This window comes from Thamnophis sirtalis, unplaced genomic scaffold (genome assembly GCF_051295495.1).
Source record: "Thamnophis sirtalis isolate CommonGarterSnake01/CBP01778 unplaced genomic scaffold, rThaSir2_p1.2 scaffold_15, whole genome shotgun sequence".
NCBI classification, from domain to species: Eukaryota; Metazoa; Chordata; class Lepidosauria; order Squamata; family Natricidae; genus Thamnophis; species Thamnophis sirtalis.
Window position 1 is genome coordinate 32,793,123 of NW_028261395.1, and position 23,299 is coordinate 32,816,421.

Consider the following 23,299-nt stretch of genomic DNA (forward strand, 5'->3'; position numbering starts at 1 on the left):
TTTTGTCCCATTTTGTGACTTTTCTTGCCACAGTTGCTAAAGGGAATCACTGCAATTTTTAAGTGAGCCACATGGTTGTTAAGTGAAATCTGGCTTTGCCATTGACTTAGCTTCTCAGGAGGTCGCAAAAAGGAGGTCACATGATCCTGGGACACTACAACCATTGGAAATATGAGTCAGTTGCCAAGTGCCCAAATTTTGATCATGTGTCCCTGCAGAGGCTTGTCTTAAGTGTTTAAAATGGTCTCTTTTTTTCACTGCTGTTGTAACTTGGAATGGTCACTAAACAAATTGCAATCCCTGTATTCCACTTCCATAATATTGCCAAGATAAGCTAACGTACCCGTGTTCCCAAAATCAACATGGGATGAGCTTGCCTTGAGGTATACAATCTATATTTCCCTGTGTGTTCTGTATTGCTCTGTGTAGCCCATCTAAGGCACCTGTATTCGGTATTTTACATGGAAATTAAAATCTTCAAGTGAAGCCAAACTCTTTCTGAAAACATGGACTAAATCTGTGCATTTTTCTTGCCAAGCATACAATTTGCCAACATTATTCTTCTTACCCACAACTGGGTAAATATCATGCCTCAGCCATGAAAATCAAGCATCTCCCAACGTGACATCCCTTTTCATACCAGTGATTGCAATTGCTTATGTTATTCCACTTTTTATTGTTTTTAGTTGTTTTCAGTTCCCTTTTTTACCTCTGGCCTTGGGCTGCAATAGATTCATTCATTCAACCCTAACATTGCTTGGTGGTTTCCCATCCAAGTCCACCTTAATTTCTTAAGGTGACTAGGAGCTGCCACTTGCTGAGAGTCATGGTTTACCACCACCTTCTTTGCTGTTTTGTTCACAGATTTCTATCCCTACATAGTTTATTTACACTACCCAATTCTATACAGTTACCCTTTCATCACATTGTTGTGTCTATATAGTTATAGTCTATCAAGAGACTCCTCTATCTTGCTAGTATCTGATGATCTATTAATTATTGATTATACACCCATCATTCTAAGAAATTTTCTCTCTATAGATGTATATTAATGTCAAGTCTTCTTTAGCTATCAAATTTCTATTACTTTTTAATATACCTATGAACCATCTATCTATATCCATCAAGAGACTATATGAATCAATTAAACAATAGTCAAGAAACTCCTCTATCCATTTCTCTGTCTCTATCATCTATCACTTATCTGCCTGTCTATCTCTAGCAATCAATCAATCAATCTATCTATCTATCTATCTATCTTATCTATCTTTTTTGCATTAATCATATCTAGATAGATAGCTATCTCTATTCTTGGTCATCATATCTATCTATTTCTTCATTGTGTCTGTCTGTCTGTTTGTCTGTCTATCTATCTATCTATCCAATCTATCTCTTCATCATCATATCTATCTATCTATCTATCTATCTATCTATCCATTCATTCATTCATTCATTCATTCATTCTTGGTCATCATATCTATTTCTTCTTCATCATCATTGCATCTATCTATCTATCTATCTATCTATCTATCTCTTCTTCATCATTGTATGTATCTATCTATCGCCATCTCTGTTTATTGTCTGTCTTTCTATATCTGTATCTCTCTCTATCCAGACATTTTATATATATATATATATATATATATATATATATATATATATATATATATATATATATATATATATATATATATATATATATATATATATATATATATATATATATATATATATATATATATATATATATATATATATATATATATAATCTATCACTCGAATAATCAAGTGAAGAGACTCCCATTCATATTCTTTCCCCCTCCCCTCTCTCTGCCTATCAAAAGACTCCTTCCTTCCTCACTTTCGGGGTTTCCCTGGGCTGCCCGTCGGAGGCGCTCGTGACGTCACGGTGAGGCGACCGTCGTCGCTCCGCCGTGTCGTCAATCGGTCGAGCTTCTCTGCCGGCGTGGTGTCCTCTTCCCTTCGCCTTTCTCGCTTCGGGCCGACCGGAGCCATGGTGAAGGAGCAGTTCCGCGAGACGGACGTGGCCAAGAAGATGTGAGGCCGGGAGCGGGCCGTGAGGGGGGGTGGGGTGGCTGTATGTGTGCGCGTGCGTGTTTGCGTGTGTGTCTTTGGGGGTGTCTGTACATGTGTTTGTGGGGAGGGGTGTTTGTGTATCCTGTTTTGTATGTGTTTGTGTGTCCCTGCATTTGTGGGTATGTGTGTGTGTGTGTGGTGTTTGTGTGTGATCATGTGTCTGTTATGTTTGTGTGTTTGTGTATTTGTCCATGTTGTGTGTGTGTGTGTGTGTTGGTGGTTGTGTTTGTGTGTGTTGGTGGTTGTGTTTGTGTGTCTGTTCTGTTTGTATGAGTGCGTCCATTTGTGTATCCGTGCATTTTGTTTGTGTTGATGTTTGTGTGTGTGTTCATGTGTCTCTTCTGTTTGTGTGCGCCTGTTTGTGTTTTTATCTGTTGATGTGTTAGTTGTATTTGTATGAGTTTGTGCGTGTTTGTATGTCCATTTGTGTATCTGTGCAATTTGTGTATGTATGTGTTCATGTGTCTCTTCTGTTTGTGTGTTTGTGTGTCCATGCACTTGTTTATGTGTGCATGTCTTTGTGTGTGAATGTCTTTGTGTGCATGGGTGCAAATAGGGGAAGATGTACCCTTTAGGGCCACAAGCCCAAGTGACTCAAAGCGTCTCCTGGATTTTGCCTTTTCAGAAAGAACGTCTCTCCTTGCATTTCTAAGCATAGCAATAGGAATAGCATTTAGACCAGTGTTTCTCAACCTTGGTGACTTTAAGTCCTGTGGACTTCAATTCCCAGAATTCCCCAGCCTGGCTGGGGGATTCTGGGAGTTGAAGTCCACAGGACCTAAAGTCGCCAAGGTTGAGAAACACTGATTTAGACTTATATACCGCTTTACGGGGCTTCCCAGCCCTCTCTAAGTGGTTTACAGAGTCACCATATTGCCCCCAACAATCTGGGTCCTCATTTTACCCACCTCGGAAGGACAGAAGGCTGAGTCAACCTTAAGCCTGGTGGGATTTGAACTGCCAAATTGCAGACAGCCGGCAGTCAGCAGAAGTAGCCTGCAGTACTGCACTCTAACCACTGCGCCACCGAGACTCATCAGTGTATGCTCCCCTTTAAGGATTTCCCCACACCGCACCCCAGAACACCCCAAAGATATCACCAGATGTGCACAGTTGTGCTCTAGGCAGGTGTGATGCAAGTTCAGATATGCCCAGGTTCAGACAAAGGTGTACCTACAACGGGTCGTTTAGTGACTGAAGTTACAAACAGCACTGAAAAAAAGTGACTGAAAGCCCTTTTTCACACTTACGACCGTTTTAGCATCCCCATGGCCGTGGCCATGTGATCAAAATTCAGGAGTTTAGCAACTGACTTGTATTTATGACTGTTGCAGTGTCCTGGAGTAATGTGATCCCCTTTTGTGAATTTCTGAGTCCATGGGGAAGCCAGATTCACTTCACTTAACCCCATTACTAACTTAACAACTGCAGGGATTCACTTAACAACTGGGGCAAGAAAGTTTGTAAAATGGGACAAAACTCACTTAAATGTCTCATTTTGCAACAGAAATATTGGACTCAGTTGTGGTTGTAAGTTGAGGGTTACCTTTGTTTCCTGCTGGATTGCCTAATGCATAATAAAATTAAACACAAATCCTGGATAATCAATTAATAGAATCTATCCATAGAGTCATAGGGATACAGTGGCTCAGTGGCTAAGACACTGTGCTTGTCGATCAGAAAGGTCGGCGGTTCAAATGCCTAGTGCCGCATAATGGAGTGAGCTCCCATTACTTGTCCCATCTTCTGCCAACCTAGCAGTTCAAAAGCATGTAAAGATACAAACAGAAGAATAGGAACCACCTTTGGTGGGAAGGTACCAGCATTCCGTGCGCCTTCGGCGTTTAGTCATGCCGGCCACATGACCACAGAGACGTCTTCAGACAGCGCTGGCTCTTCAGCTTTAAAACGGAGATGAGCACCGCCCCCTAGAGTTGGGAATGACTAGCACATATGTGCAAAGGGAACCTTTACCTAGGGGTGATACTTAGGGTCGCTAGGAATCAAAACAGCTTTGATGGCACATAATCAATGGAAGTGGATTTCTAGTGTTCTCCAAATGCTGCAAACTGCATTGGTAGAGCATTTTTGGACATTTCTTTTTTTTTTAAGGCATTTGTCAGATTTAGAGGATTGTATAAACATAGAACTTCATGCAAGAGGCATGGAGCAGATTCAGCAATCTACTGGTTCAGATTGGTTCCCCCTCTTTGAAGTAGATGGGTTAATTGTCCTCACTGTTAGGAAGTTTCTCCTTAATTCCAGTTTGCTTCTCTCCTTGATGAGTTTCCATCCATTGCTGCTTGTCCTGCCTTTACCTGGTGCTTTGGAAAATAGGTTGACCCCTTTTCTTTTTGGCAGCCCCTCAAATATTGGAATACTGCTATCATGTCACCCCTAGTGCTTCTTTTCTCTTGACTAGCCATACCCAACTCTTGCAAACGTTCTTCAGATGTTTTAGTCTCCAGGCTTTTAATTGTCTTAGTTGCTCTTAGAAAGTTTGCACATTGTGGTTTTGGAAATTTTTTTGCCTGTGGAGGAAGCATCTTGTTCCACACTAGCTGAGATTTGAAAATAATCACCAAGGACCAGTTTTGATCGCTATGATATAAAAAAGATGTTGAGACCCTAGAAAGAGTGCAGAGAAGAACAACAAAGATGATTAAGGGACTGGAGGCCAAAACATACGAAGAATGGTTGCAGAAATTGGATCTGTCTAGTTCAGGGGTATCAAACTCGCAGCATCACGTCATGACATGACGTATGGCGACTTTTTTTCCCCTTCGCTAAAACAGGTGGGTGTGGCCAGCGTGTGACGCATCCAGCCCACAGGCCACAAATTTGACACCCTGGTCTAGTTTAATGAAAAGAAGGACCAGTGGAGACATGATAGCAGTGTTCCAATATTTGAGGGGTTGCCACAAAGAAGAAGGAGTCAAGCTATTCTCCAAAGCACCTGAAGGCAGGACAAGAAGCAATGGATGGAAACTAATCAAGGAGAGAAGCAACTTAAAATTGAGGAGAAATTTCCTGACAGAACAATTAATCAGAGGAACAGCTTGCCTCCAGAAGTTGTGGGTGCTTCATCACTAGAGTTTTTAAGAAGAGATTAGACAGCCACTTGTCAGAAATGGTATATGGTTTCCTGCTTGAGCAAGAGTTTGGACTAGAAGACGTCCAAGGCCCCTTCCAACCAGGATGGATAAAAATGGATGATTTTTTAAAAAATAAAACCTATTTTTTTAATTTAAATTTATTTTACTAAAATGCTTTTAGAGTAAAAATTATCTAAAGATAGTTTTCTATTTAAGATACATTAATAGTTTATTTTATTCAGCATGAAATGGAGCTTAGTTATGTAGCATGAGGCTGTATATTCTGCAATATTTACATTTTTTGTAAACTGATTCAATGAATCCAAGCTTTGCAAGCTGAGAGAACATGCACTGCATTGATGCATTCACACCATTTCACAGTAACCATGAGATAAATCATAAAACAAAGTTCAGGAATATTCCTTTATCCCATTTGTTTTGCAAATCTATGTACACTACATACTGTATGATGGTTTGAAGAGAAATGTATCTGTACCACCAGGCTCTAAGTGTGAGGAGGAAGGACAAGCAGTAAAAATGAAAGTGAAACCTTCTAAGAAGCTTATAAATATAATATTAAAGGGCACCTGTCATTTCAGATCCATCATGGCAGCACCTATTAGTGGGCATCCATTCACCTGCTGCTCACCACATCCCTCACCTTATTGTGTTACTGTTGCATCACCAGCCGTCCCATTAAAGTGAATGGGACTGTCGGTGAGTCAACAGCAGGTCAAAGGAGGAGCCGCTGCGTGGGAGAGATAACAGTTGATCTTTAAAAATTACAATTTAAATCGAGTTGATTTAAATCAAGCCTTTTTACTAGTGATTTAAATCGTGATTTAAATTAACTTTATTTACCGTATTTTTCAGAGTATAAGATGCACCTTTTCCCTCAAAAAAGAGGCTGAAAGTCTGGGTGCGTCTTATACATTGAATACAGCATTTTTTTGCCTCCTGAAACCCTGCCTCTTCACCAAAAATGGCCACACAGAGCCTGTAGAAAGCTTTCAGAGAGCTCCTGGGGGCTGGGGAAGGCAGTAATGAGTGAAAAATGGGCTAGTTTTTGCTCAATTTTGCCCCAGTACTCTATAAGCCTCCTAAAGGCTATGCATACAATTTTGGGAGGTTTGTAGAGTGCAAAAACTTTTCTTTTAAATTTGCCTCTTCAAAACCTTGGTGCGTCTTATACTCCGGTGCATCTTATACTCCAAAAAATATAGTAAATCAAATCCACCTGCTTCCAACTCTGTTAGTTTGTATCTCTACTTTATGATATTCTGTGGTGTCTTTTTGTTCTAGAAGCCACATCTGCTTTGGGATGAAATCTCCCGAAGAAATGCGACAACAGGCTCACCTCCAGGTGGTTAGTAAAAATTTATACAGCCAAGACAACCACTCTCCTCTTCAATATGGCGTATTGGACCATCGCATGGTAAGCCTTCTAGGTGCTCAGTCTGTTTTAGTCACGGTGGCAGCAAGATTGACGAAGTAAATATCTGAAGAGTTTGAGAATAAACAATGGTAAACTAGAACTTAGAAATTATTCAGCTGATTGGAACTGAGAAATCAGTAAAGCTCAGGGAAGCAGCTCTAAAACAGAAAGGGTAGAATTTGTCTCATATATTCCTATTGAGGTGAAAGTGCTTCCTGACCATGCTGAGCCAATCGATGCTTCATTTTGCAAATTATATAATATTAAGTTTAGCTTCTTTGTAATTTGTTCATGTGCAAGCTCACATCTTGTAGCATTACAGACCCCTTACATCCTGGGCATAAACTGTTTGAACTTCTTCCCTCAAGACGACGCTAAAGGGCAGTGCACATCAAAACAATTAGACCCAGGGACAGTCTGTCCGTTCGACCCCTCCCATCCTGTCCCATCCCCCCCCCCCCGCTGCCTATTATCCTTCTCATTGTTCCTATTACCTATTTCCTTAGTTTCTTATGAGTATAACTTCGCTGTTTGTCTCTCATAATATATGTTGATTGCCTTTATTTGGTATCCTATTGTGATTTATGTTGATTGCTTATTTAGTATATCCTATGACTATCACTGAGTGTTGCATCTTATAGATTTATGATGAATGTATATTATGATAATGATGTATCACTTGTTGCTTGCATGTATACTGAGAGCTTCTATACTGGAAACAAATTCCTTGTGTGCCCAATCATACTTGGCCAATAAAGAATATTCTATTCTATTCCCATTCCATTCTGTATTCTGTTCTGTTCCATTCCATTCCCATATTCTATTCTATTCTGTTTCACTCCATTCCATTCCTATAATGATTGTATTGCTTTCTGGGCTTATCGCCATCCTTAAGACATCCTTCAGTTTGGATTTGTGCAAGATTTGTGAATCTAGAAATGGACCCTTCTGGAGCAAAATGAAATGTATCATTTTCCTCCAGATCCAGGTTTTCATGGGAATAGTTTAAAGTGTTTGTTGGAAATAAATTCTTTGCACTTTAAGTGACTTGAGGTATTCCAGAGAAATTGGTAAAATGCTTGAGGTACTTTTTTTTTTAAAGAAATCTCCACTTCAGGCCATGGATTGTTGTTACTTCTCTTTCTGAAAGTTTGTGATTAATTGGAGGAAAAAGTCTGATTCATCTACTAGTACCTTGACAAATTTTCATCTTCTTTTTATTTTTTTATTCAAGGGTACAAGTGAAAAGGATCGTCCCTGCAAAACCTGTGGAAAAAATCTGGCAGAATGTTTGGGGCATTATGGCTACATTGACCTGGAGTTACCTTGTTTTCACGTTGGATACTTCAAAGCTGTGATAGGCATTCTCCAGGTAAGTTCAAACCAAAAACTGCAGAAGACCCATCTTTCATTGGAACTGATGTCAAGCTGCATGGTACCTTGAGTTCGGTTTGGAAAACGGTGCATTATAACGTGCAGGAATGCAAGGATGTGTTGGGCTCATTAAAGCAGTTACATCTCTTTCTGCAGTTGCACAGTTAGAGCAGAAACAACTTTCTAGAGCCCTACATGTCTGAAAAGTGATTCAGTAACTTTAATGAGGAGTGTTTAGGATGCGTTTACACTCTTGTTTGTGCCGAGTTTATCTGAACTATGACTTAGCTGTAATATATGGTTTTAATTAGGGGATAAATGCTCCTGCTAAGAAAAATGATGTAGAAATATGATATCTGTCTGTCTCTCCATCCATCCATCTATCTCCATCTCTATCACTATATTGTCTGCCTGTTTGTCTATTCTATCTATCATCCTTACTTCAACTTTACCCCCTCTCTGTGTGTATACACCACACACACATCTATATCCATGACCATGTATCCATCCCCATCTCCATCTCTATTTGTTTATTGTCTGCCTGCATGCCTCTGTCTCTCTCTTCCTGTCTCTCCCCCCCCTCTCTCAATCTCTCTCTTTCTCCTTTCTCTCTCTCTGTATATGTGTGTGTGTTTATTATCTCTATCTATCTATCTATCTATCTATCTATCTATCTATCTATCTATCTATCTATCTATCTAAAAGCAGGAGCAGAACTGTTTAGCCGTTGGATGGAAGTCTATCAGGGAATGTATTGAATTTTGTTGTCTTTATATTGCTTAAACAATGAGGTGTCCAGAATAGGTTGGAAATGAGCAGGCTATCCATTGCTAAATTCTTTGTGTGATATTCAGAAGAAGATTGATTGCTTGTCAGGTATTTGCTACCACGTATGTTTCTTTATATGTCTTGTATATAAACCACTGTTAATTGTCTAAGTCTCTTGTGTGCTGTGTTTTGCTCCTGGTTTGTCTCCTAAGAGTAGTCCCACTGCAAACGCTCTGACATTTTTCTCCTCCTCTTTTAGATGATTTGCAAGACTTGTTGCCGTATCTTACTAACTACTGAAGAACAGAAACAATTTTTGGATTATCTGAAGAGACCCGGGTTGACCTATCTCCAGAAAAGAGGCTTGAAGAAAAAGATCTCTGAAAAATGCAGGAAAAAGAATACTTGCCCCCATTGTGGTGCTTTCAACGGTAGGTTTGATTCTCAACCCCCTTCATCTGCATCTTGACAAGACGATTGGAATTTACATATGGAGTTCAGCAAATAGCAATAGCCCTTAGACTTATATACCGCTTCACAGTGCTTTGCAGCCCTCTCTAAGCTGTTTACAGAGTCAGCCTTTTTTCCCCAACAGTCTGGGTTCTCATTTTACCAACCTTGGAAGGATGGAAGGCTTAGTCAACAGCAATAGCACTTAGACTTATATACCACTTCACAGTGCTTTACAGGCTTCTCTAAGCGGTTTACAGAGTCAGCCTCTTGCCCCCAGCAATCTGGCTCCTCATTTTACCAACCTTGGAAGGCTGAGTCAACCTTGAGCTGGTGAGATTCGAACTGCCGAAGTGCTGTGAGTCAGCAGTCAGCAGAATTAGACTGCATTCTAACTACTGCACCACTGCTACACCTAATATAGTAAAAATAAGAGGAATGGATATTTATTTGTTTATGGATGGATGGATGGATGGATGGATGGATGGATGGATGGATGGATGGAAGGAAGGAAGGAAGGAAGGAAGGAAGGAAGGAAGGAAGGAAGGAAGGAAGGAAGGAAGATAGCAATAGCACTTAGATTTATATACCATTTCACAGTGCTTTACAGCCCTCTCTCCAGGCAGTTTACAGAGTTAGGATATTGCCCCCAATAATCTGGGTCCTCATTTTACCAGCCTCAGAAGGGTGGAAGGCTGAGTCAACCTTGAGCTGGGATGGATGGATGGATGGATGGATGGATGGAAGGAAGGAAGGAAGGAAGGAAGGAAGGAAGGAAGGAAGGAAGGAAGGAAGATAGCAATAGTGCTTAGTCTTATATACCACTTCACAGTGCTTTACAGCCCTCACTAAACGGTTTACAGAGTTAGCCTCTTGCCCCCAACAATCTGGGTCCTTGTTTTACTGACCATAGAAGGCTAAATCATCCTTCAGCCGCTGAGAAGCAAACTGCTGGCAGTCGGCAGAATTAGCCTGCAATACTGTACATTCTAACCACTGAACCACCAGGGCTCCTTGACCCTTTGCTGGGGAAAGTTGTCAGAGATGGTTTGCCATTGTCTTCTTCCTAAGGCAGAGAGAACGTGACTGGCCCCTGGTCACCCAGTTGGCTTCCCCAGTTTCTAGCCAGTATCTTGAACCACATTACCAGATTGGATCTCTTATCTCCATAACGGTCACCTTGAATATTAGTGTCCCCAACAAAAACCAACTGGGGCTGAATGTGCTCATTCTTCACATTTTGGAAATCATAACATCTGCACCACCTTTACAGTTTTTGGGTGGTGTCCTTATGGCAGAAGACTCTTTTCATTGCTTTTTGTGCGAAGCCGCAAACTCAGTTAAAGAGCGGATTCAAATATAACCTTGGTTTGGAACCTTCTTACCTTGTAGGTACCGTAAAGAAATGTGGCTTGCTGAAGATCATTCATGAGAAGTATAAGACCACCAAAAAGATTGTGGACCCCCTGGTGTCTGATTTCATCCAGTCCTTCGACACTGCAATAGAACATAACAAAGAGATCGAATCTTTACTGGGAAAAGCCCAGGTGAGTTAAAAACATATCAAACCATAGATTAGCCCAGTTCACTCTTTTTGGTTTTTTTACAATAAGTGGATCTCCTCTATAGGTGATGGCAAACCTATGGGATGCAGAGCCCTCTCTGCGGCCATACGAGCCCTCACTCCAGCTCAGCTCTGCTGCACATGGGTGGGGGTCACAGGTGCATGTGTGGGGGTCATGCATGCATGCGCAGGGAGTTGGGGCACACCAGATGGTTGTGCATGTATTATAGGTGTGCGTGCACGTGCTTTCGGCACTCATTGCCGAAAAGGTTAGCCATCACTGTGTGTCTGTGCCTTGACTTGTATAGAAGGATCACAGGGAGAGCAAATTAGCTTAAATATTGGGGGGGGGGGTTATAGTCCTCAACTTAACAACCATGATTAAGCCCGAAATTTCCATTGCTAAGCAAGACAGTAAAGTGAGTTTTGCCCCATTTTACAACTTTCCTTGCCACGGTTGTTAAATGAATCAGTGCAGTTGTTAAGGTAGTAACCCAGTTGTGAAGTGAATCTGGGTTCCTCAATTACTCTGCTTGTCAGAAAGTCACAAAGTATGATCACGTGACTTCAGGCAAGGCAACTGTCATAAATATGAACAAGTTTGCCGAGCCTTCACATTTTGATCCCTTGGCCTTCGGGATATTGCAAAGAGGTGAGAAACAAAAGTCATAAGTCACATTTTTCAGTGCTGCTGTAACTTCAGTCACTAAACAAATTGAAGGCTACAAATTCCTACCAGGAGGAATGATAATATGAATTTATTATTACTAAAACTACACTGTAACACTCTAATGGAGACAACTCACTGCGGGACAATTCAACAATTCAATTTAATTATTTTAAATAATTAAAAAATAATAATTTTTGTCATTCATATTTTATTTTGTCCCTTCTTTGGCATCCTTTCTTTAATGATTCTATTCCATTTCAATATTAGTATAACTAATGCTGTGGTGAGTTGGCCATACTGAATTGGCCATGGCAAGTTGGCCATGGTGAGTTGGCCATAGTGAATTGGCTATGGCAAGTTGGCTATGGTAAATTGGCCCATGCAAGTTGGTCATGGTGAGTTGGGTGTAGCGAGTTGGCCATGGTGAATTGGCTGTGGCGAGTTAGCTGCGGTGAGTTGGCCATACTGAGTTGGCTGTAGCAAGTTGGCCGCAGTGAGTTGGCCATGGTGAATTGCCTATAGCAAGTTGGCTATGGTAAATTGTCCCATGCAAGTTGGTCATGGTGAGTTGGGTGTAGCGAGTTGGCCATGGTGAATTAGCCGTGGCAAGTTGACTGCGGCGAGTTGGCCCTACTGAGTTGGCCATGGTGAGTTTGCTGAGGTGAGTTGTCGCCCCAGAAGGGAGATTTGGTAAAAATGTGACTCTATTGTTTTGACTCTTACAGGAGAACCTGAACCCCCTAATGGTATTGAACATCTTGAAGAGAATTCCTGCAGAAGACATCCCTCTCCTTCTGATGAACCCTGAATCGGGGAAACCTTCTGACCTGATTCTGACCCGCCTTTTGGTTCCACCCCTCTGCATTCGGCCTTCTGTGATCAGCGACTTGAAATCTGGCACCAACGAGGATGATCTGACAATGAAGCTGACGGAAATCATTTTCCTTAACGATGTGATCAAAAAGGTAGCTTCTTTTGCTTCTTGCAGCTACAAAGGAAGGAAGGAAGGAAAGAAGGAAGGAAGGAAGGAAAGAAAGAAAGAAAGAAAGAAAGAAAGAAAGAAAGAAAGAAAGAAAGAAGAGAAAGAAAGAAAGAAAGAAAGGAGGGGAAATTTTTTTAGCTTTAGGTTTTGTTTTTGTTTTTTATTTACTTTTTTCCCCATCTTTCAATTTGAAGGAAAAAAATGAAAAATCTCCATATTGTTTCCTTTTTTAAAAAACGATAAAGAAAATTGGTCATATATTACAATACACATCCTACTCTCTCCCTCTCACTTTAAAATATAATTTGTAAACACTGGAATAGTTTTATTTAAAGCTTTCATTTAAGGCTGCTTAATTTAAGACTTTAAATTTCATTTAAGGATTTTATTTAAGGCAGTTTAAATACCAGGTCCTTCCACTTGCTGTACATAATGTGCTAACTGTAGAGTGAAACCATGGCGGTATCCAATTTAACTTCGTCTATTTTATTATTTCAAGTGAAACTAAGTGAGAAAATTTACACGGGGCAAAATACGAAGCCATCCAAACAGAAGGCTACCGATATACATTATTGTTTATTTTTAGTAGGTTTTTTAAAAAAAAAAAAAGTTCTGTAGTTAAATATAAAGACTAGAAAGAGCTACAGGAACAAAATGAACCAGCCGACAGAAGATACGAAGTACAAGTAGCACTCCTGAAATTCCTTATCAATCATGTTTAACGTAGCTTGGACAATGAATCTCAAATCAGTATGAAAAGTGGTATAATATTTGCAGAAGATGTTCTATGGTTTTACCTAGAGATTTTCTCTTGGGTTGGTCAATTTCTCCCACCATCTCTCTTTCTCTTCCCTTCCCTTCCCTCTCTTCTCTCCACTCCTGCCTCTTATCTTGCTTTCCTTTCCCTTTCCTCTCTTCTCCGCCCCCTTGTTCTCTTCCCTTCTCTCCTCTCCAATCCTCTCCTATCTCTTCTTCTCTTCTACACTCCCTCTCCTCTTCTCTCCTACCTCTTCTTCTCTCTTCTACACTCCCCCCCTCTTTCTTTTCCATCTTTTCTCTTCTCCCCACCCTCTTCTCCTCTCCTCTCCTATCTCTTCTCTCCTTTCCCTTCCCCACTCTTTCCTCTCCTCCCCACCCCTCCCTTTTTCCTCTCCCTCTCTTCTCCCTTGCTCTTGAAGTTTCCTGAAAGAAACTTTTCCCAGTTGGTTGTCTGTTGGGGTTGCAAGAATCTGGTCTCCTATTAATTGTGAAATATTGCCTCAACTTAACTATTTCAAATATTGAACATTTCAAGATTGTTCTTTCCTCATCATGAATTCAGACCAAGATATATTGCATGTCCATTTGGATACCTTATTGATTTTTCTAATTGGAACCTCTCCTGTTAAACTGCTGTGTCTTGTCCACCATGCTGCAGCTCAGTTTCAGGATCTTGGCCATCTTATAGCCTAGCCCCCTGATGGCGAACCTGTGGCACAGGTGGCACACAGAGCCATATCTGCCGGCACACAAGCTGTCAGCTCCAGCACGCATGTGCGTGCTGGCCAGCTGATTTTCAGCCTTCCAGAAGGCCAGGGGAAGCTGTTTTTACACTCCCCAGGCTTCAGGAAAGCCTCCAGAGCCTGTGGATGGCAAAAAATGGGCCCAACGTTTCCAAACTTCCGGTAGGCCCATTGGGCCCATTTTTCGCCATCCAGAAGCTCCGGAGGCTTTCCTGAAGCCTAAGGAGGGCCTACCGGAAGTCTGGCACATGCGCGACGGGAGGGCATTGCATTATTGGTGTGGGCACACATGCTATCGCGTGCCCAAGCATCCTTTTGGCACCTGAGCAGAAAAGCATTCGCCATCACTTGCTAGGCCATCTTTATGTAGAGTAAAAAACCGTTTTTTCAGATCCTCAGAGAGTTCATTGCCATGAGGTGCCGTGTTGAACTTCCAGTGTGAGAGAGTGAGAGGAATAACATCAAATTTAACACACCTGAGACCTTGTCGCACTAACCAGTCACATGACACCAGGGAGGACAAATGTCTACTTGGGCCCCATTTGGACATGATCACTTAGGGGTGTATTAACTTTTGTTGCCAGCAGTTTAGACATGAATGGCTGTGTATTGCGTTATTTTGAGGGGACAGCACATTTACACTGTTATACAAGCTGTATGCTCACTACTTTACATTGTATCAAAGTGTCATTTCTCCAGTGTTGTCACATGGAAAGATGTACTTAAATATTTACAAAATGTGAATGGGTGTACTCACTTCTGTGATACATTGTAAGTCTAAGTGATGTTACTATTGCTTAAGTTGTCCATGAGCCATTCTCTTTTTAAAAAAAAGAGTAAACTTTCCAATGTTACAATCAATAATTTTTAATCTCTCTTTCTCTGTTCAGCATAGAATATCCGGAGCCAAAACTCAGATGATAATGGAAGATTGGGACTTCCTGCAGCTACAATGTGCCCTGTATATTAACAGTGAACTTTCTGGCATTCCCCTCAACATGGCGCCCAAGAAATGGACCAGGGGCTTTGTCCAAAGGCTCAAAGGAAAACAAGGTTGGTGCTCCCCATTTTAGTCGCCTCCATCATTTGTGGGCCCCACTGTTAATCCATATCTGGAGTCTCATTGTCGTCTCTGGTTACCCTGAAAGTTATGTGCAGGTAATCCTCAGCGAAGGGATGCAGTGGCTCATTGACTAAGATGCTGAGTCGATCAGAAAGGTCAGGAGTTCAGCGGTTCGAATCCCTAGTGTTGTATAACAGACTGAGCTCCCATTATTTGTCCCAGCTTCTGCCAACCTAGCAGTTCGAAGGCACATAAAAAATGCAAGTAAAAAAATAGGGATCACTTTTGGTGGGAAGGTAACAGTGTTCCGTGTGCCTTTGATGTTTAGTCACGCCAGCCACATGACCACAGAGATTTCTTCAGACACGCTGGCTCTTCAGCTTTCAAATGGAGATGAGCACTGCTCCCTAGAGATGGAAACGATTAGCACATATATGTGAGGGGAACCTTTACTTATGTGAATGACAACGTCCATGTCAGCCTCTGGCGATCACATTACACAATCTTGAAAATGTTTAGCATTATTCTTGAGCCAAGGATGCCTTTTGCTTGCAGCCTTGGAAAGTGGATATGTACCTATAACAGAGTTGCAAGCCTACACTTGGTTTTGTTTGTTTTTTCACTGAAACATCAATCAGGTTTTATTTCACTGAGTTCACCTTATTTTCCCTCTTTCCTTTTTTGTTTTTGTTCTGCTTAGGTCGGTTTAGGGGAAACTTGTCTGGAAAGCGAGTTGATTTCTCAGGCAGAACAGTGATCTCTCCCGACCCTAACCTGAGAATTGATGAAGTGGCTGTACCTGTCCATGTGGCAAAGATTCTCACCTTTCCTGAGAAGGTAGCTCAGACACGTTCTTATTCTCTTTGGGTGGCCCTTTCGTATAGAACTGTGATGGCGAACCTATGGCACATGTGCCCAAAGTGGCACACGAAGCCATGTCACCGGCATGCAAGGCCTGGCCTGTTTGGGTTTCTGGTGCAACGATCAGCTGTCCTTCGCACATACGGCAATGCCGAAAATCGGTGCGGGCGTTCACGCTGGCCAGCTGATTGTTGGGTGCGCATGCACACCAGAAACTGGACGTTCAGCTTTTCCAGAGCGCGATCCCTTCGCACATGGGGCATTGCCCAAAAAAAGCCTGCACATGGATGCTTGCCAACTGATTGTCAGGCGCACATGGACACTAGATTCCAGAAATTCAGCCTTTCTGGAGCACGGCCCCAATGAACACGGGCACCCTCGTGATGTTTCTGTGCAACCTTTTTGGCACTCGGTGCCAAAAAAGATCACCATCACTAGTATAGAAGCCCTGTCGAAGTTGCCCTCAGTTAAAGATTTCACACTTAGTTTTAATCGAATTGAATTAAATCCTAGGTTGCATTCATAGAGGGATAGAATTAAGGGTTTCACCACAAAACCGCAATGCCTTTATCTGCGCCGACATAAGTGCGGAGGCAAATCCGCGGCGTCCGAAGCGCTAAGAAAAAAACGACCCTACCGCCGCGACAACAGCGCGGTGACAGAAGGGCGTTCTACATGCTTCGTTCTTTGCCTCCAAAGGTAGTCCTCCTCCTCCAGCTGACAGTGGCAGCGGGCACAGGGCAAAGCGGGCTGCCCAGCAGCAGCAGCCCGCGAGAAGGGTCCAGCACAGCCGCGGGGGGCAGCAGGAAGCCCGCGGGGGGCCCGAGCGGGGGCCCCGACGCCGGCGGAGGAGGACGCGGCAGCGGCTGAGGCTCTACCGGGGCCGGCGAAGCGGGCTTGCCCGGCGGAGGCAGGCCGCCCTCTTCTTCCTCAACAACATCTTGGACGGGTGGCCACAGCCGCCGGGCAAGCCCGCTTCGCCGGCCCCGGGAGAGCTGCTGCCGCTGCCGCATCCTCCTCCACCGGCGGCGGCGGCCCCACTCGGGCCCCCCGCAGGCTTCCTGCTGCCCCCCGCGGCTGTGCTGGACCCTTCCTGCGGGCTGCTGCTGCTGGGCAGCCCGCTTTGCCCCGTGCCCGCTGTCAGCTGGAGGAGGAGGGCTACCTTTGGAGGCAAAGAGCAAAGCATGTAGAACGCCCTTCTGTCGCCGTGCTGTTGTCGCAGCGGTGATGACATCGCGGCTTTAGCGACGCGATTTAATCTACGCTATTTTGCGTAGCGCGGTTTTGTCGTGCCACGGAATTAAGATCACATGAATTGTTAATACCACTTTATAATACCTTGGTAATACCACACTATAACAAGCATCTAGTTTTGATCACCATATTTATTTTTAAAAAAGATGTTGAGACACTGGAAAGAGTGCAGAGAAGAGCAACCAAGATGATTAGGGAACCGAAGGCTAAAACATATGAAGAATGGTTGCTCGAATTGGATATGTCTCATTTGATGAAAAGAAGGACTAGGGGTAACATGATAGCAGTGTTCCAATATCTCAGGGGCTGCCACAAAGAAGAACAGGTCAACCAATTCTTCAAAGCACCTGAGGGCAGGACAAGAGGCAATGGATGGAAACTAGTCAAGAAGAAAAGCAACCTGGAATTAGGATTAGGATTTATTTCATTTATATGCCGCCCTTCTCCCCGAAGGGGACTCAGGGCGGCTCACAACTCAAATCAATTAAGGAGAAACTTCCTAATAGTGAAGACAAAGCACCAGAAGGCAGGACAAGAAGCAATGGATGGAAGCTAATCAAGGAGAGAACCAACCTAGAACTAAAGAGAAATGCAAGAGTGAGAACAATCAGTGGAACAGTTTTCCCACAGAGGTTGTGAGTGTTTCATCACAGGAGGTTTTTAAGAAGAGGTTGGATAGCCGTTTGTTTGAAATGAAATAAGGTTCCCTGCTTGAACAATGATGAAGTTGGGGAGGAACATGGGCCAGTCCTGGGGGTTGAGGAAAGCTCAGAGGAGGGCTCTGCGTCAGAGGCAGAGAGGGAGTTAGACAACAGTGAGGCAGAAGAACAGCTGGAGCCTGTTCCCAATGTGTGCATATGCAGAGCTGCCAGAAGACAAGAACAACTAAGAAAGCAGGGTCAACGTAGGAGTAAAGCCACACCTTGGAGGTGATTGGCCCCTCCCATAGGAAACAAAAGGGGAGTGGACTTTTGCTGGAAACCATTTATTCATGTCAACAGTGGAAAGTTCTGTTTGGGATTATAAGAGACTCTGTGTCAAGTTTTGCTTTGCCCTGTGTTTGGAAACTACTTATCTGGCAGCACTCTGAACAAGGTAAAGAAGGTGCATGTGGATAAACATTCCTCTGAAAGACTGTTTGCTAAGCCTTGCTGACAGTGAAAGAAAGGAATTCACAATTGTGTAAATAAAAAAGGTTTTGTTGGGATCAAGGCTTTGCTTCTTGCTTTCTAAGGATGCCTGGATGAGTTCTTTAGGTCATCGTAAAGGTTTGTTTTCCCTTACACTCTGGACCTTTAAAGGTGCATTTCCTTTCTTTCTCCTGCAGGTAAACAAAGCCAACATCGCCTTCATGAGGAAACTGGTACGAAATGGTCCCGAAGTGCATCCCGGCGCCAACTTCATCCAGCAGAGGCATACACAAATGAAACGGTACGGTCTTTGATCAAAAGTGGCATTTTTCTAGTTCACTGTCCCCTGTTCCTGCATTTTCAGTTGTTGGCTTCAGTCATACATAACCTCTTCAACACCGAGTGCCCAAACCAGAACGCGCATGCATGTGCATGCGCCGGAATGCTGGAAACCCAAAGACCAGCTGGCCAGTGCACGAATGCCTATTTTCTGGCTCTTTTCAGGCCGTTTTTCAGGGTGTTTTCAGGTCGTTTTTGACCCCAAAAAAAGACTGTTTTTTGGCCATTTTTTGGGCTGTTTTCAGGCGGCTTTCCGGCACTCCAGCGCCCACAAAGACCAATGCCAGAAACCAGAAGAGCAGCTGGCGATGGCACGCATGCTCACAGAGAATGCTCTGTGTGCCACCTCTGCCATAGGTTTGCCATCACGGCTCTATAGGGTATCGGATGTAATACAACATGAAATGCGTGGTTTCTTCCTGTCAGTTTATTTCATTTCTTTTCCTAAGGCCCTTCTGTTTTTAAATGTGGGTAAAATTAACCCTTATAAACATACTTTTCCAGGAAAGCAGGGATGGGCTTTTAGATGTAAAAACCTTTAGAGGCTTGGATTCCAATTCAGCTGATAGAAGCATGTGCAGTTTTAATTTAATCCAATTAACTGTACAGTTAAAAATGGTTGTATTGTTGATCAGCACTTTGGACAACAAAGTATGCTACTCTTTCTTGTCCTGAACAATTGAGCGTAATGCCTGCGCTGCAACTTTTGATTGTTAGATGACTAACAGGTTTTTGTGGAAATCATTTTTATTACTAAAGAAGGCATTTCCAAGATATAAGGGGGCAGGGTTTTTCTGAGGATGGAGTGAAAGAGGTAATCATTTCAATAATTAATTAAAAAATAATAATTTTTTCTACTATTAGGAAAATGTTCTTACACAGGAAGTACTAGCTTTCTCGAGAGGTTTTATATAACATCAAGCAGTTTCTAAAACCCAAGTAGACAGTACTTCAAAATATCTGTGTGTGTCCCCCCCCCCTTCAATCTAGGAATATCAAGAAGCAAACATAGACAGCGATAAAGATCTAAGGAAGGAACTTGGAAGGCAAATTAAAAAAAAAGGCGTAGCAATTAAAGTATTGAAGTGGGCCAGAGACGATGAATAGACGATGATGATTATTATTATCTTTAATCATTGTTTTGATTTGCTTTTTTTTCTCCCTCTCTTTCTCTTAAAGCATAGCAATTAAAGTATTGAAGCGGGCAAGAGACAATGGATGGATGATTTCTTTTATGTTGTTATTCTAATTTGCTTCTCCCTTTCTCTTTCTCTCTTTTCTTCTTTTTTTTTAAGATAGGTGACATGATTAGAAGTTAGAAAGGAAAGAAAGGAAAAGTCTTCTAATAAAGGGTGATATGATTAAAAGCTAGAATAGATGATAGAAATAAGAGAAAGGGGAATAGCAATTATACATTTTTATATAATAAAATGAAAACAATAATAAGAGAAAACGTGATAGATTGCAATCTAATGATAGATTGCAATCTAAGACAAATGTGTATTGTTTACTAGAAATATATAAGTTGATTGAATGTAATAATTATGATTAATTTTTTAGTTTTATTTGTATGAGAGTGTATGACACCCACATCACACTGTTCACATATTGATTTGATACATTTATTAAAAAAACAAAAAAACTTAGAAACAAAAAATAATATTTAAGGGCAAGATTGAATCTCATTCTGTATTTCCTTTCTCTCTTCCTGCCCCTGCTTAGGTTTTTGAAATACGGAAATCGAGAGAGGATGGCACAGGAACTGAAGTATGGAGACATTGTAGAGAGGCACCTGATCGATGGAGACATAGTCTTGTTTAACCGCCAGCCCTCTTTGCACAAGCTCAGCATCATGGCTCATATAGTAAGGGCAAATCTACGTAAGGTTTCTCATTGTTTCATGGTCTTTCGTGGAATCAGCCTTCCATCTTTCCGAGGAGGGTAAAATGAAGACCCAGATTGTTGGGGGAGATATACTGACTCTGTAAACCATTTAGTGAGGCGGTAAAGCACTATGAAGCAGTATATAAGTCTAAGTGCTATTGCTATTGGAAAAGGTAAAGGTTCCCCTCGCACATATGTGCTAGTCGTTTCTGACTCTAGGGGATGGTGAGTTTCTGCCTTTTATGGGAAATATTCTGCCCTTTTTAATATTTCCTAAAATATTTTGTCTTCTTGGAGAGGGATGGGCTACAAGGGCTTCCTTCCTGAGCAGGGCATGGACTAGAAGACCTCCAAGGCCCCTTCCAACTCTGTTATTCTGTGATAAATAGCTAACTATTCCCTAGTTTCTGTAGAAAGTAGAACCAAACCTAAATTGCGAAGGAAAACCCAAAGATGCTTTTTTTAAAGACAACTGGACTTCCTGGTTTTTCTTTGAAGATGTTTCGCCTTTCATCTCTGAGAGCTGAAGAAGCTTCTTGGATGAGAAGCAAAACGACAACCATGACCTGGATGACGGAGAATCTCCGTAGATATTTGCCAAGGAAAAAACTAAGATTCTAACAAGTATATGCTGGTAGTTCTTGACTTAACAGCCATTCATTTAATGGTAGTTCTTGACTTAACAGCCATTCATTTAATTCATTTAATGGCCCCTCCCACTGGTTGCAAAGTGCTGGGGAAAAGGGATTTATGACAGCTTTTACACTTATGAATGTTGCAGCATCCCCATGGTCATGTGATCAAAATTTGGATGCTTGGCAACTGGCATATACTTAGGACTGTTGCAGGGTCCTGAAGTCACACGATCCCCTTTTGTGACCTTCTGACAAGCAACGTCAATGGGGAAAATGGATTAACTGAACAACAACTGTGTGTTACTGTATTCCAAAGCAAATATGTCCTTTTTGTTGTTGTTGTTGTTAAAACAGCCCTATTCAAAGCCATAGGACCGAAGCATCCCGTTATTAGCATATTGGCGTATTTAAAATCATCGAGAAAATGTGATTTAAAAAGTATTAGAATGTGCTGAAATGGACCGACTTGCAAAAGAAATAAAAGACAAAGGAGAATCTGAGTATTACTTAGTATGGAATTTATGGTGCAAATGGCTAGAGGAAAGATGCAAAGAATAAGAAAGCATTAAAGGAAAAAAGATTAAGAAATTAGAAAACAATCATAAAACTGCATAATTAATAAGAGGGTGGGGAATGTAAGATGTATATAAAATAGTACAGAATAATATTTATAAGAAGAATATATGTATATAGAATGATATTAAGATGTATAGAAATAAATGCGTTGAAAGAGTAATATGTATAGAAGAAATAGAAATGATCATATTAGTGTATGAAAAATGTATAAATAGATATAGATATATAAAGGTATACATGTATGGATAAAAAGAGTATAATGGAGGCTTACCAATGTGGAAATGTTGCAAAGATGATATTTGTGTTTAAAAAATGGGAAAAAACCTGTTTAATAAAAAAACATTTTAAATAAATAAATAAATAAATAAAATCCGTGAGCATTTGTTCTCTTTCTTACCTTGGATTGATGTTGTGTTTCAGGCTAAAGTAAAACCACACCGGACTTTCCGATTCAATGAATGCGTTTGCACACCATACAACGCAGATTTTGATGGCGATGAGATGAATCTTCATCTTCCTCAAACAGAAGAAGCCAAAGCCGAAGCATTGGTCCTGATGGGGGTAAGCAAACCTCTTGTTCTCACCAGCGTTGCAAACAGACCCACAGGCCGCTGCCGAATTCATGTGGTTAGTGACAGCCTTCAGGAGTCGGAAGAGTTTTCAGCGGCGCAAATTGATCTGAACCGTTGCATCCTCCTCCCCCCCCCCCCCGAAATGAAGGCAGTCGATTCAATTTTGGTCACCATGATACAAAAAAATAATGTTGAGACCCTGGGGGGGGGGAGTATAGAGAAGAACAACAAAGATGATTAGGAGACTGGAAGATGAAATGGTGAAGAACAGTTACAGGAATTGGGAATGTCTAGTCCCGTGATGGCGAACCTATAGCATGCGTGGCACAGGTGGCTGACTGATCCCTTTCTGTGGGCAGGCAAGCCATCCCGCTCAACTCCACCGCACATGCGTGCACGCCTCCTGCCAGCCAGCTGGTTTTGGGGTCTCTGATGCCCGGGGGGGCGGGTGCACGTGCAGAGGTCATGCGCAAGGGGCAGGGTGCATGCAGGGTGGGGGAAACGGGGGTCATGCATGCATTGCATTATGGGTGCATGCTGGCAAAAAGGTTAACCATCACTGGTCTAGTCTAACGAAGGGAAGGACTAGGGAAAACAGGATGGCAGACTTTCAATGTTTGAGAGACTCTCACAGAGAAGAAGTCAATCTACTCTCCAAAGCACCTGAGAGCAAGCAGGAAACAAAAGATGGAAACTCATCAAGGAGAGAACCACCTAGAACTAAGGAGAAACTTTCTGACAGTGAGAACAATGAATCAATGTAATGGGTTGCCTCCAGAAGTTGTGAGTGCTCCATCACTGGAGCGTCTCTAAAAGAGATTCGACAGCCCTTTGTCCAGAATTGTATAGGGTCTCCTGCCCGAGCAGGGTGTTTGTTTTGCTGGTTTCAGGGGTGACTTGGTATAAAGAAAGACAGAATCCAGGTGCTTACCTTGATAAGTGGTATTTATGTGTTTATTCAGCTGAACAAAAAATTCCTCTTTAGCAAGAGGGAACCTTGAACATATTTTGACACTCATATTTATATGCTTGTTCACTTCTCCACGCA

General features: G+C 42.1%; 2 protein-coding genes across 2 annotated transcripts in view; one reads left to right on the forward strand and one right to left on the reverse strand.

Annotated features, from left to right (window-relative positions):
- The window catches only part of RPS24 (ribosomal protein S24), a 94,004-nt gene that overhangs the window by 9,771 nt on the left and 60,934 nt on the right, over positions 1–23,299 (reverse strand). The gene's annotated exons all lie outside the window — the stretch shown is intronic.
- Positions 1,935–23,299, forward strand: part of POLR3A (RNA polymerase III subunit A) — a 57,494-nt gene continuing 36,129 nt past the window's right edge. The window contains exons 1-11 of the mRNA XM_087701794.1: positions 1,935–2,058; positions 6,495–6,627; positions 7,862–7,999; positions 9,029–9,200; positions 10,612–10,766; positions 12,179–12,418; positions 14,828–14,990; positions 15,701–15,837; positions 18,443–18,546; positions 20,307–20,448; positions 22,100–22,240. Of these exons, the coding sequence (XP_087557920.1) occupies positions 2,015–2,058; positions 6,495–6,627; positions 7,862–7,999; positions 9,029–9,200; positions 10,612–10,766; positions 12,179–12,418; positions 14,828–14,990; positions 15,701–15,837; positions 18,443–18,546; positions 20,307–20,448; positions 22,100–22,240 (1,569 nt within the window). The 5' untranslated portion in view covers positions 1,935–2,014. The remainder of the gene's footprint in view (positions 2,059–6,494; positions 6,628–7,861; positions 8,000–9,028; positions 9,201–10,611; positions 10,767–12,178; positions 12,419–14,827; positions 14,991–15,700; positions 15,838–18,442; positions 18,547–20,306; positions 20,449–22,099; positions 22,241–23,299) is intronic.